The sequence below is a fragment of the Phocoena phocoena genome, chromosome 2 (assembly GCF_963924675.1).
Source record: "Phocoena phocoena chromosome 2, mPhoPho1.1, whole genome shotgun sequence".
Lineage (NCBI taxonomy): Eukaryota > Metazoa > Chordata > Mammalia > Artiodactyla > Phocoenidae > Phocoena > Phocoena phocoena.
The window spans coordinates 45,447,109-45,461,922 of NC_089220.1; the positions used below are offsets into that span (position 1 = coordinate 45,447,109).

The 14,814-nt window shown below is 41.6% G+C and overlaps 1 protein-coding gene across 1 annotated transcript; it reads right to left on the bottom strand.

Moving 5' to 3' along the window:
• Window positions 1–2,007: 2,007 nt before the first annotated feature.
• On the bottom strand, window positions 2,008–13,203 carry MAPK1IP1L (mitogen-activated protein kinase 1 interacting protein 1 like). The gene is made up of 4 exons (XM_065872622.1): window positions 13,053–13,203; window positions 4,795–4,816; window positions 3,401–4,108; window positions 2,008–2,393 (listed from the first exon to the last, which is right to left on the bottom strand). The coding sequence occupies exons 2-4, from the start codon at window positions 4,810–4,812 to the stop codon at window positions 2,382–2,384; spliced, it is 738 nt and encodes a 245-aa protein (XP_065728694.1). The 5' UTR covers window positions 4,813–4,816; window positions 13,053–13,203; the 3' UTR covers window positions 2,008–2,381.
• Between the last annotated feature and the right edge of the window lie 1,611 nt (window positions 13,204–14,814).

Sequence of the window (14,814 nt, forward strand, 5' to 3'; positions counted from 1 at the left end):
CCGATGCAGGGGACGCGGGTTCGTGCCCCGGTCCGGGAAGATCCCACATGCCTCGGAGCGGCTGGACCCGTGAGCCATGGCCGCTGAGCCTGCGTGTCTGGAGCCTGCGCATCCGGAGCCTGTGCTCCGCAATGGGAGAGGCCACAACAGTGAGAGGCCCGCGTACCGGAAAAAAAAAAAAAAAAAAATTAAAAAAAAAAAAAAAAAAAAAAAAAAAAACGGCAGTATCATCTAGGACACACTGGGCAGTATGGGTCACCAGCAGTTGATATACTTATAAGGGGTAATAATTCCAGATCTTGTATTCATGGCCCTTTAAATCCTTTAGCATAAGATTTTCTCTGATGGTAAATGGTCTCCACAATAAGAGATTCCCAAACTTGCTACCTACTCTTCTTGTAGTCAAACGTTATCCTCTCTAGTGTTAAATATTTTATCTAAAGCCAGAGTTGTCAACTTATTCCAAGGTAGGACAACCAAAATAACCAAAAGGAGAGATATCTTTGCTGCCATCTCACTTTGCCTTTCATCCCTCCAGAGTTAGATGACATTATGATATTGATTGATAAGTTAAGCTATGACACCTTCTAAGGCTACTGCCTTATAAACTGAAGGCTACAACAGATCCCAAGAGTGTTGCAGATAGCTGCCACTTGTCCCTGCAAAGAAGTGAAAGAAAGACTGTGCCACTATGAAAGGGCTGTCTAACATTCCCCAGTCTGAAAATATCTAAACAAATTAGTTTCAATTCTGAAAGCCTGAATTTATCATCTACTTAAGGGAGGCCTAAAGACTGAATGTTCCTCTCAAAGGTGACAATCTTGCTTTCTTAAAAGGAGGTAGCTATCAAACCATTAAATTGGCAGCATTTGGCATTCTTGACATTTTAACTGTAACAGAAATAAACTACTAAATATTTTATTTCTAAGCAAAGGTAAGAGCTCCAGCATAAATCTCTCATATACTGGTCAAAAAAGTCACAATACATTTTAGGAACCTAATGAATACATTCAAAATTTGACAAATAACATGGTCAGTTCTATCCCAAATCTAAAAATCGGATTTAAAGATAAGGTGCCAAAAAGCTATTCTGGAGGTTACAAACACCACTTATTTTTAAGTAACACAGTCACACTGCTTTAAACACAATTGCAGAGATCTACACTTTATGATTATTCTCAGTGTTACAGCTACAGAATAATTTTTGAGGATGGCACTCATTCTTCTACCTATTTACCTGTCTTACCTGTCAACAAATACAGAACTGAACTGTTAGCCATAAGCACGTTACAAACAGATCCAGGAAAACTATGCAAGAGATGATGACATAGCTTAACCAGACTCTGAAAGACGTAACGTGTTTCAATCACACTTGTACAAAGAGAACAGTCATGTCTGTATGACTTAAGGTTCTCTAAACGTAACTTCTGTGTTTGTGATAGACCCCTAGAGTGTGCCAGTTATCTGCATCAGGATGGAATGAAGGGAAGTGCTCCTTCTAAAGAACCGAGGGAGAGGGGGCTACAGGAAGAGTCCTGTAGAAGAGTTTTGTGGGAATGCAAATTACTTGTTACTATGAAGCAGTTCCTAGGGTCTCTTCTAGTTTGAGGTTCAAGACAAAGGAGAGAAATATTTCCGTCCTTGAGCTCTTTCCAAAGTAATATGGACACATCATCATCTATTCTACAAGTACAAAGAGATCACCAATTCTCTAAGAATATAATTTACATATACATGTTAGCCTGCATTAAAAAGAAAACAGTTTCCATGAAGGGCAGATTTTAGAGCTGTATGACCCATATGGCTAAAAATAAATCAGGTGGAACTCAAAATGAAGTTTTTACTAAAAGCTCAAGGATAAAAATGAACTCAACATCTGACAATAATTACCAAGTTTTAAAATGTATATCCAAAAGATAACCTCAGAAGGACCAGGTTTATTTATCCTATAGATAGAGCAGCTCAAGATGTTGAGAGGCATCATTTGTTTAAATTATGACAATGTGATTGTTTTCAAAGTGTGTTTATTTAGGGGAAAAAGTGATAAGTATTTAGTTTCATAATTTAAACAAATCGAAAATTTGTTTTAAACAAATTGTATCAAAGAGCTATTCAATATACTTAATTACTTTAACTTTCCATAAAAACCGAATAAAAATCACATTTGAATGATTTACTTTTACATTTTTATCTGATTGTTTCCATCAGATGTACTATACATCCAAGCACAAGAGGCAGATATCTTCTGAGAGGTGCAAGAGTTGTTCTTTCATGAATGCCCTCTAAGAATAGTGAAACAGCAATTTTTATATATGCATTCAAGTGCATATATATATATGTACTTCAAAAAGCAAAGCGTCATCTCTTCATCCATTGTTAACTTAATGGTAAGACTGCAATAGAAAAAAGAAAAAGTAAACTTCTAGATTTTGTAAATGGAGTTGATTAGCTCCTTGCTGTGGCTTAAAATAAACTTATTGCTTAATAAAGCCAAACAGCTAATCATCTCACTTATTCTGGCATACAATTTACAAAAATAATTTTTTAAGACAATATATAGAGAGCAAAAAGTTACACTAATGAAAAGAAGTTTTAGGGGCACTTTATTAAGGTATTTCTCCTTTACAATTGAGGTGGATGTTTGATTAATCTGGTTGGAGATCTGATTAGTACTTTGTTAAGAATAAATAGATTTTTTCGCCCCTATGGAGCATCTGACTTGGCTCAGTTCATAGGGAAACAGGGTGCTTTTCTATTTGGTCATACGCCCAAGAAAGGGTCCTCAACTAAGATGTCAACCCTACTCCAGCTTGGCTGACAGTAAAGCACACAGCATTACATATAATTGGCAATGCAGAGATTGATATAATCTTGAGATCAGTACTGTTAAGGATCTAACAAAACCTTGGCTGAGAAACACTATGGACAGTTGCATGAAAGATGGGCAACGTTACACATTCACTGCCCTGGATTCTCTAAAAATCTACGTCTATATCTAGCCAGACTGGCAGAGATTACTTTTAGTGAACTTGTGCTTTGGTGTGATGCTATAAAACAGTACTGAGAAATGTTAAAAAAAAAAAAAAAAAAATCCAATGAAACACATCTTTGAGTTTACCTCAAGGATGCTGTTGAGGACACTGCTTACTACATTACAAAGTCTTTGGGGATATTTGGGGAATTTTTCTATTTTTAGTACCAGGAATATTGTTTTCATCCTTTTAAATAAATGCTTTACCTAAGTTTACCTGAAGTTTGAAAGTTACTCTTTTTTAATATACACACACCTTTTTAAAAAAGGTTTAAAAGCTTTCTAATCTTCCATCCGAAACTGGAGACAATCTTTCAGTTGTGCTTATGGGACTATTACTGTATGTTAAATAACAAATTAAACACTCACATGGGGGCCACCGGGCATCGGTGGAGCACCAGAAGGTCCTGAAGGCACTTGAAAAGGATTGTTGGGACTGGGATAGAGTCCTGGTGTGGGATATGATCCTGCAGGGGCAGGATATGGCGCTGGTGGTCCCCAGGCTCCTGGTGGAACAGTGCCCCATGGAACAGGTGGTGCAGCCCCTGGTGCTTGGGGAGGAGGAGGGGCGGGATATGGCCCTGGAGATGGATATGGCATATTAGGGGTAGGATACTGCCCTCCCATTCCTGGTGCCCAAGGTCCAGAAGACATGGATCCCCATGGACCTAAAGGACCAGCTGCAGCTGGATCTGTGGGTGCACCATAGGGTCTTGGAAGCTCTGGAAAGGGCATATTTGGTGTCGGATATGGCCCTGTGGGGCCAGGGCCTGGCACAGTTGGGGCTGGATAAGGACCACCAGGTGGGGGGCATGATGGTCCAGAAGGAGGAAAGGGTGCAGGGGGTCCTGGAGGTGGTCCGGTGGGAGGCACAGAGGGATACATTCCTGTTGGTGCTGGTCCAAAAGGCACAGTGGAGGGTGTTGCACTTGGTGGGAGTCCAGATGGCACAGAAGGTGGAGCACTTGGGTTATTCCAAGGGTTGGAACCTGGCCAGCCTTGAGGAGGCTGGCCGGGTTTTGTATTGCTCACAGCAGAGGTTTTGGCAGGGGAGTGTTCAGGTAGCGCATCTGCCAACTGGAATACAAAACAGGCGTGTCTTATTGACCTTATTCAGGGACAAGCAATGCCAAACATAATTACAAACCCATAAAGGATAGTAGGCTATAGGGTCAGGGATTCTTCAAAAGCCAAGCGGTTCAGTTTTTTAAAAAACAACTCATTTAATACAAAATTTAGGAGTTACCTCAAATAGCAGCTTTACAATGCAAATTCCTCAGAGAAGCTCAAGTTTTCTAAATACAACTGATTAACATAGTGTGATCTCGATCCTGGCTTTACCTCAAACAAGTTATATACCCTCTCTGAGCTTCAGTTTCTTCATTTTCAAAACAACAGTTTAGGGTTAACCTGAGGCCTAAATGAGATAACTCATTTAATGCACTTAACACAGTGCCTGGTATGTAATTTTCAATAAATGTTGGCTATTATTAACACTATCAGGTTAAAACAGAAGTAACCCTTTAAAAAAATTTTTACTTAAGGATTCATAAAGAAATAAATATGACAGAATGCATTTTCAAACATAGCTAAGTAAATTAGGGTAAATCATCTATCAAAATCACATGCTAAAAAAACAAAAACAAAAACCAAGAATCACAAAATGCATCTCTTTTACATTGGAAGACTTAGGGCCCACAGTTAGGACCATGTCTTTTTTCTAAGAGCCAAAAAACTTATGAAGAGTAAATGCATCAACTTACCGAAAATTCATCAGACATTTTCCTAAAAACAAGACCAAACAAACAAAAAAAAAAAAAAAAAAAAGAAAAAAAAGAAAGAAGGAATATTTCAAAACCAGTGTTTAATTTCTTATATATTCTTTAAGGAACTATGCATACACTATTTTTACTTAAATGGAATCTTAATCATTTATATAATGATTTTCTTTATATAGGAAAAATTTCCATAATAGTTCATACAACTGTGTAAACTTCATCCATTTTTACTGGCTGCACATCATATAAAAGTGATCCATAATTTAGTTTACAGTCTCAAGTTGGTGGCAGTTTAGGTTGTTCACAGTTTGAATTGTTTTAAACAATGACACAGTGAACATCTTTAAACACCTATCTTTTCGAGTCTATCACCAGGAAAAAGTACAGAAGTGAAATACATAGTCAACAGGTAAAGTCAATCTAAGATCCATCTCAAAAAGCCCATGCCAATTTACACTCTACCTTTTTAAAACTCCTCTTCACCACTGGATGTTATTAAATTTATAAATCATTTTCCATTATAATAGGTTAAAAATTGGCATCTTAACTTACATTTCTTTAAGTGGAAAGTAGAGCATCATTTAAATTTAATACCACATTTAGACTTCTTTTTCTGTGAATATGCTCATGCCCTTGAACCACTTTTATCAATTTTTATAATTGAAGTATAATTAACTTTCAATAAAATGCACGGATCAGTGTTCAGGTAAACAAGCTCTGACAGTTGCATATGCCCCTGTAACCATCCAAGACAGAACATTTCCTTCACTCCATAGGTTTACTCATACCACATTCCAATCACTTCCCTTTTACCACTCAGCAATCACTTTCTTAGTTTTCGCTTGTTCCTTGACTTCACATAAATAGAATAACACAGTATGAACTCTATTTTGACTTCGATCATTTTACTACTTAGTAGTACATCTTTTTTTTTAATGCTTTGTAAGACATTAAGGAAATTAGGTGTCTGTCATATGAGACAAAAAAATTCACCTATGCTTTCTAATAGTACTTCTATGGTTTAACTTGTTTAAAATCTTTCTGTTCTTTCAAACAACAATTACTGAATAATCTATCTTATTTCAACAGACTTGACAAGCTACTTTTTTTAAAAAAATTAATTTATTATTTTTTTATTTTTGGCTGCGTTGGGTCTTCGTTGCTGCGCATGGGCTTTTCTCTAGTTGCGGTGAGGGGGAGCTTCTCTTGTTGCGGAGCACAGGCTCCAGAGCGCAGGCTCAGTAGTTGTGGTGCACAGGCTTAGTTGCTCCACAGCATGTGGGATCTTCCCGGACCAGGGCTTGAACCCACTTGACAAGCTACCTTTAACACATTATACAGGTGCTGTTGACAACAAACACTGTATATACATACATACACACATATATGTAAATATATCATGGAACAGGCACCATGCTAAGTGCTTTAGGTGTATAATCTCGTTTAATAGATGCAGATTCTATTACCACTCCCAGTGTACAGCTGGAGAAAAGGAAGTTACCCTGTTTAAGGTCAGAGCTAGTGACAAGCAGAGAAGAGATTCAAATCCAGATATCGTCTGACTGCAGAGCCAAGGCTCTTTTTTTTAAATATATATTTTAAATAAATTTATTTATTTATTTTATTTATTTTTGGCTGTGTTGGGTCTTCATTGCTGTGCATGGGCTTTCTCTAGCTGTGGTGAGCAGGGGCTACTCTTCTTGGCGGTGTGTGGGCTTCTCTCGTTGTGGAGCACAGGCTCTAGGCACGCAGGCTCAGTAGTTGTGGTGCATGGGCTTGGTTGCTCCGCAGCATGTGGGATCTTCCCGGACCAGGGCTCGAACCTGTGTCCCCTGCATTGGCAGGCAGATTCTTTTTTTTTTTTTTAAATAAATTTATTTATTTATTTATGTATTTTTGGCTGCATTGGGTCTTCGTTGCTGTGCGCGGGCTTTTCTCTAGTTGCGGCAAGCGGGGGCTACTGTTCGTTGCGGTGCACTGGCTTCTCATTGTAGTGGCTTCTCTTGTTGTGGAGCACGGGCTCTATGTGCGTGGGCTTCAGTAGTTGTGGCGCTTGGGCTTAGTTGCTCTGTGGCATGTGGGATCTTCCTGGACCAGGGCTCAAACCCCTGTCCCCTGCATTGGCAGGCGGATTCTTAACCACTGCACCACCAGGGAAGCCCCCAGAGCCAAGGCTCTTAACCACCAAGTCACAGAGCCTCCATCATTTCCCAAAGGTATTGTGAACTCTATTCTTTCCTACTGATCCACACTATAACATCTCATCTTATCAGGGCAGCTTTAAATTTTAAACAAATTTTATGACCTACTATTACTGTTTATTTCAGATTTTCCTGAATATTTTCATGCTTATTTTTTTCTAGATCATTTTGTAAAAAAACAAAACAAACAAAACCCAACAACACAACAAAAAACACATTAAATTTACAGATTAATTTAGGGGACATTTCATACATTTAAAGTATAAAATATTCTCATTCAAGAACAAGGTATGTCTTTATAGTTCCCATCACTGTCATTTATTATCACTCAGTAGTTTTTTTTTTTTAAATAAATTTATTTATTTTATTTTTGTCTGCGTTGGGTCTTCATTGCTGCGTGCGGGCTTTCTCTAGTTGCTGGTAGCGGGGGCTACTCTTCATTGCGGTGCATGGGCTTCTTATTGCGGTGGCTTCTCTTGTTGCGGAGCACGGGCTCTAGGCACGCGGGCTTCAGTAGTTGTGGCACATGGGCTCAGTAGTTGTGGCTCATGGGCTCAGTAGTTGTGGCTCATGGGTTCTAGAGCGCAGGCTCAGTAGTTGTGGCACACGGGCTTTGTTGCTCCGCGGCATGTGGGATTTTCCCGGACCGGGGCTCAAACCCATGTCCCCTGCATTGGCAGGCGGATTCCCAACCACTGCGCCACCAGGGAACTCCCCACTCAGTAGTTTTTAAAAATCAAGACTCCTACACATTTTTTGAGTTAGATTTCTAAATGGTAAACGTTTTCTTGTGGTTGTAAATTGGTTCTTCCATTATATTTTCTAATTGGTTGTTCATATACGGGAAAGCCTTTCAAATTTTAGTGTGTTACTTTTGTAAGCAGTGACATTATTGAATTATTTTATCCTGAAAGTCTCTCAGTTGACTCTCTGGAATCTGCAGATAAAGGATTATGCCATTAGCAAAAAATAATTTTACCTTCTCTTTGCAGTATTTACACCTCTTTTCTCTTTGGCCTAAGCTAGGACTTAAACAACAATGAAATATTAAATAAGATAGTGTGAGCACAGTAGTCTTCTTCTCAACTCTCCTGGCAATGCTTCTAATGTTTATATATGACTCATTTTTAGTTTTGAGGTTTAAAAAAAATTACAGTAAGGAAGTTTCTATCTATGCCTATTTTGCTAGACTTATTTATTCCTATTTTGCTAGTTAAAAAATCCAACACTGAATTTCTTCAGATGATTTTTTTTGGCATCTAATGAGTTGATCTTGCAGTTCTTCTCCTTTGTCCCATCAATCACAATATAGTTACATATATATTGCTTAATATTGAGCCATCCTTGCATTTACAATTTTATTATTTATGATTTGGTTATCATGAGGAGTGATAAAGAAAACGAACAGGAAGCCTACTGCTGCAACTGCTATAACCCTGCTCTTAATTCATAATATTAAAAAACACATCATGAATGTATAGCAAATACAATTACCTAGTCATTCCCATGTTAAGGTTTGTTTTATACTAAAATGTCACATCACACAATAGTAAATTCTTAGGACTAAAGTTTATCCATGCACAAGTTTAAAGTCTACCTAAGACTAACATTCTTTTCAAACAGGGTGAGCGTTTTCGAAACAGAAAATAGTTCTGTATCAAAGTTCACACTAATTCTGGAGCAGAAAACCTAACCAACTAAGCAACTCAATGAATTTCACGTGGTCTTACAGTTTGGGTTTTCAGAATTACTCATCTCCCTCTTAGTTTTTGAAAAACTATCGTTAATTAATCACAGCACTACATTAAAATATATTCCATTAGTTAATAATATCAAACTGATTCACAACTCTGGCTTTCAAAAGTTTAAATTCAAAATCAAATCCTGGAAGATAGAGGAAATAATAAAGCCCTGAACAAAGGGATTAGAAATAAGTCACTTCCTGTTCTACAGAACTGCATAGTAAAGTGACGTGCTCTCCATGCCTAGAATAAACAGTGTTCATATTAATTGGAAACATTCCAATTTATTACTTGGAGAATACTTTCATCATAAAAAGGTTAAAAAATAGAGTTGGGGGCTTCCCTGTTGGCGCAGTGGTTGGGAGTCCACCTGCCAATGCAGGGGACGCGGGTTCGTGCCCCGGTCCGGGAGGATCACACATGCCGCGGAGCGCCTGGGCCCGTGAGCTGTGGCCGCTGGGCCTGCGCGTCCGGAGCCTGTGCTCCGCAGCGGGAGAGGCCACAACAGTGAGAGGCCCGCGTACTGCAAAAAAATAAAAAATAAAAAAAATAAAAAATAGAGTTGGACATCACTATTCCAATATGAGAAGAGTTGCAGAATGTAAAAAAAAAACACCACAAAACCCCCTAGGTTTTCTTTTTTTATTTCTTTTTTTGGCCGTGCCGCGTGGCTTGTGGAATCTTAGCTTCCCCACCAGGGATTGAACCTGGGACCCCAGCAATGAAAGTGCCAAGTCCTAACCAATGGACAGCCAGGGGATTCTCCAAACCCTAGATTTTCTAAAAAATGATTCTCAAACATATGGATTATGCTAATTAAGATGAGGCCAATGCAACCTTGAACTAGGAAAAAAAAGTGTAAAATCAAGGAAGATTTTAATTTTCTTTTCAGAATAATCTAAAGCTATCACTTCCAAAACTTTCTGTTAATACTTTATGGCAGTACACGTGTGAAGAATAATCACTGTATTTTTATTTTCTTAAATTTTTGGCTGTGTTGGGTCTTTGTTGCTGTGTGTGGGCTTTCTCTAGTTGTGGCAAGCAATGGCTACTCTTCATTGCGGTGCACGGGCTTCTCACTGCGGTGGCTTCTCTTGCTACGGACCATGGGCTCTAGGCGCGTGGGCTTTAGTAGTTGTGGCATGAGGGCTCAGTAGTTGTGGCTCGCGAGCTCTAGAGTGCAGGCTCAGTTGTTGTGGCGCACGGGTTTAGTTGCTCCGCGGCATGTGGGATCTTCCCGGACCAGGGCTTGAACCCATGTCCCCTGCATTGGCAGGTGGATTCTAAACCACTGCGCCACCAGGGAAGCCCAATCATTGTATTTTCTGAGGAGCAATTTTAAAACAAGAGTACAAAATTTCTTTCAACATGCACTAGAAAAGTAAAACATTTCTGTAAGCGTATGGCCTTTAGAGTAAAAATGGTAATTCCATCATGGGGAGGTTTAAAAAAAGTTGAACTCCATAAATTACTAGTGACTATTGGAAAAGGAATATTTCAATAGGCCATCAAATTGTAGTGGAGTCATAAACAGTATGGGACTATACAGTTATGAAACATGGACACCAATCCTTTTATCTGAATCTTTTGACAAAGGCAAACTTTTTAACCAGAGACCATCTTCCCATCAGCAAAACAGTTATAATTCCCGACTACTTCACAGATAAGTAAAATATTTAATAATCTACAGTTATAAACAAGTAACACATTTATTAAGAGTCACTAAGGGAAACCAGGATTTTTGCATGGTTTTGTTTAGTATGGAGAGAGGATACAGTAGTGGTAATATATTGGTACTGAAAATATAAATTTTGAATGAACATATAGGATAAATTTTAGTATTGGCGTTTATCAGATACACTCTAATTTACATTTGGGCAACTCAAGAAATTGGGGATCTGCAAGTTTTTGAACATTTTAATTACTTAAAAACATGTAATTAAAAAAAATTTTTTTCCCACAACCTCATGTCAGCCGTATTTTCTACACTCAGATACTTATTGGAACATAAGTGCCAGGTACTGCGTGGGGCCTTGGGGAAATGAATAGTATGGCGTGGAATAAACGCTTAAAGGCGTTCACAGTATGGCGGAGAACTACCATTTAAACAGTAGGTTACCTGGGGTAAGCGCAGGGCTCTATGGGAGCACCTCAAAAAGCTCCTAAAGGAATCAAGGAAAGGAGTATCAGACAAGGAGTCCGAGGAGTAGTGCCTTTGCAGTCTGGGAGAACAATGAGGTGAAGAGCTAAGATAGGCCCTAGGGAAAGGAGAAGTTTGTGCAAAAGCTGAGAGGGGACAAGAGATCTGTGGGAAGTGTAAGCCAGCAGCCCCCAACCTTTTCAGCACCAGGGGCCGGTTTCACGGAAAACAAATTTTCCACGGAAGCGGGGGTGGGGGGAGGGGATGGCTCAGGCGGTAATGCGAGCGATGGGGAGCGGCAGGTGAAGCTTTGCTCGCTCACCTCAGCTCACCTCCTGCCGTGCGGCCTGGTTCCTAACTGGCCACGGACGCGCGGGTCCGTGGCCTCGCGGTTGGGGACCCCTGGTGTAAGCAGTTCAAATTGGTTAGAATGTAGAAAATGGAGGAATATGAAAACCTTAGCAGAGAGTCTCTAGACCAAGGTTTGAATGTCTGAGTCAGCTCACCTGAATGAACCTGTTACTTCAACTATAAAGAACGGGCCAGTAACAGGAGAGACTAAATGGGACTGGTAAATCAAGTGCCTAAAATAAAAGCGCCCGGAAAACAGACACATTATCTTGTCTTCCTCTGTGTATGGGCATATTGCTTATGGTTAAAAAGAGTGAACGCCAATAGTATGACAGACTACGTAACACTGCACTTCACTGGCTGGCTCTGAACAAGCTGAGCTGTGCAAACCCCAGAGGTGAAAGCAGACAGCAGTAGCATCCACTTCATAGATTTGCTGTGAGACTTACATAATAAACAACTCTCTTGGTCACTGTCTGGCACATAGCGAAAACTCAACAAATGTTAGCTTTTACAAATTGCTACGATAGGTCCACAAACCGTTATCTACAGTTCTCAGTTCAGAAACCTCTAAAAATGAAAGAAATGCTCCCAGGTTTGGCATAAAACTTACTTGGTGGCAAAACCTGACCTGAGGCTATTTTACAGTTTCCATTAATTCTCCCCTATTCGCTGCACAAATATTACTGTTGGATTAGGGGATGCTGCCCCGACTCTGCTGGTGTGATCTCTCATCTTTTTGCCCCTTATTGTCTTTCTAAAATCTAAAGATAAAATCCAAAGATTTCTGAATTCCAAAACACACTGGTCCCAAGGATTTCGGTTAAGGGGTTGTCTCTGGGTCTCCGTTCCTCCTGGAGATAGGAAAAGGACATTCTAGTACACACACCTCAAGTTTCTGAGACAAACTAATTTTGAATAGGAGGTTCAAGACACCAGTAGCAAGAAAAATGTCTGTTCTCCCTGCCCAAAGAACACTCCTAAACAAAGAACTTCTGCAAGATTTCTGAAGGCTACCTTCCCCTGTAATGAGGCCCATACAACCACCACGTGTACGAGTATTTCTTTAGTAGCAATGCTATAAAAAAATTTTTTTTCAGTCAGGTGAGTACGGTTCGATGCTTCAACATTAGAATCCTCATTTATTAAAAGCACTACGCTTGGTTTTCAGAAGAAAACGGTCCAAAGCCACCAAGTGCTCCTACATCCTACAAAAAGGGAGTATTACAGAACTCAACACTTCTCATCGTTTCTGTCATGGGTATTCATCTAAGGTATCTGCTAGCAACTCCTCTAGAAAATAATGACCAAAACGTCACAATGCGAAAAATCTTAAACTAGCATCACAGACTCCCCCAAGAATCTGTTTAGGCCTCCCTCTCCCTTTCATTGGAAATTACTGAGTGGGGGAGGGGGTCAGGGCCAAGGGGCGGGAGGCCGGCAGCCCTAAAGGGCCAAACGAACAAAAGGAGTCCGGGATCAACCGGAGCGAACCGGCCTCCGAGCGGGTCGCGCCTGCCCGGGAAGGGGTGGGGGAGGGGCCAGGCCGCTCCCCGCCCCGCCCCCAGCCAGGCCTGACGTCACGCGCGGAGAAACCCATCGGGCGCTACGTCACCCGCCTCCGACGCCTTCTCCTTGGGGGGCGAGAGGGCCGACATCCCGCAGCCGGGAGGAAGACGACAGGGAGAAACCCTTAGCCCCCGGCCACCAAAGAGGCGACTCAGGAATCTCCGTTACTGCGCCCGCGTCCCGCTTGGGCGTACTCCTTTGCTCCCCTCCACGACCCCGCCAGCGCCGAGGCAGCCTCACCCGGCAAGATCCGAACCCGCAGCAAGGTCTAGAAGCGGCGATGGGTCCGAGGGAACTGATCGCTGAAGAACTGAGCGCAGCCCGACCGACGGCAGCGGCGACGGAGATGGGGGCGGCAGCAGCACCAGCAGCGCGCGGCTCCTCCTGGCGCCGGAACAGGAAGCGCAGAGGTTCGAGCGCGCTGCCCCCGCCCGCGCTCCGCCTCTCCTCTGGTCGGCCGGGCCCAGCCGCGCGCGCCCCCTACAGGGCCCGGGTGGCACTGCGGCCCGCCCGGCCCCGGCGGCGCGGCTGTTCCTTGCGCTCGCTCCCGGGCGGCTGTTTTCTCTTGGTGGGCGGGACGAAAGAGCCCCGATGTTCCGGAGTTCTGAGCTGTCTGGAGGAAACGCCAGTGGCCGGTGGCGTTCTGGGCAGCCTGGCGGAAATTGTTAACTTGTCTCCTGAAGGGAAGGTTGAAGGCAGGTTCTGGATTCCCTACGCTTGCGGTCTTTAGGGCCAGGCCTCGAAGCTGGCTAGGTGTGAATGCAGCCTAACCCCGGGACACGGATCCGTTGGCCAAAATTGGAGAGAGCTAAAAGCAATACAGGAAGGGGAAGACGTTTGCAAATGGCTTGACAAATCGATATTAACTAAAGGAAAGGATGTCTTTGCAGATTTTTTTCTGATCAGTATTTCTTCTCCCACAGTTCAGTTTTGAATAAACCTTTACCTGCCTACTCTATGTCAGGCCCAAAAGATGATGGATTGACACGTGGCCCCAGCCGTCAGGGAACGTGCTAGCTACTAATGAAGATGTCATAATTATGTGGTGTACAAAATATACACACATAACATACATATATTTTAATGTAAAAATTTTAAGTATGCAATATTCTTACAACATTTTACTTCTTTGTTTACATTTGCTGTTAGTGGATCGGTGGGTGGGCATTTTATATAAACTTCTTAAACGACTTGTTTGGGTTTACTCCACAGCACACATAATTCTCGTTCTGAAAAATGAGCAACAGAGAAACTTCAAATACCTAAGCCTGGGGAAGACATGTTTTTGGTTAGGGGCAGTGGTCTATGGAAAATAATACCACTAGTGTGAACTACCTACCCTGCCCTAATGGGAGGCAGTGAATCAGCAGTGCCTTGTGGCACGGGAAGCAGTGCCATAGGAAGCCTGAAGCAACAGTAAGTCAGCAAAATAGTGCTATATTTAAGTTTTTGATATCTTGCTCATCATAGGGCCTTTTGTTTTGCATTAATTCTGATTTTTAATGTTGCACACAAAATTTTCATTACTGAGTTTATGGTCAAAAAAAATTTGTGCCCACGTTGTGTCTCATTCTACTCCTGGTCACGTGCATTAGAGTGACCAACAACCTCCAGCTTTTCCCATGTTCCCAGTCAATAACCGAGCATGGTGGGAGTTCTAGAGGTAGGCCATTCCTGTCCCATGTGGGCTCCTACAGGTAACCGGTTGGGAACTACATCCTCGCCTAGCATTTTTAGAACTACATTGCCCACCCTACCCAATGCTTCCTTCAGTTTCTTTCACAGATGTCAGACATGCAGTTTGGTATGATTTCCCCACCTTCTCCTGCTCTCTTCCCCTTTATTCTTTTTGTGTGTGTGTTTATGTGTGTGTAAGCCCGGAGTCTTAACCACTGGACTGCCAGGGAAGTCCCATTCTCATTTATTCTTCATAGGTGTCCATCCCCCTCCAATAAATCTCTTGCACATCTTGACATGTTTCTGGAAGACCCAAAATGACACA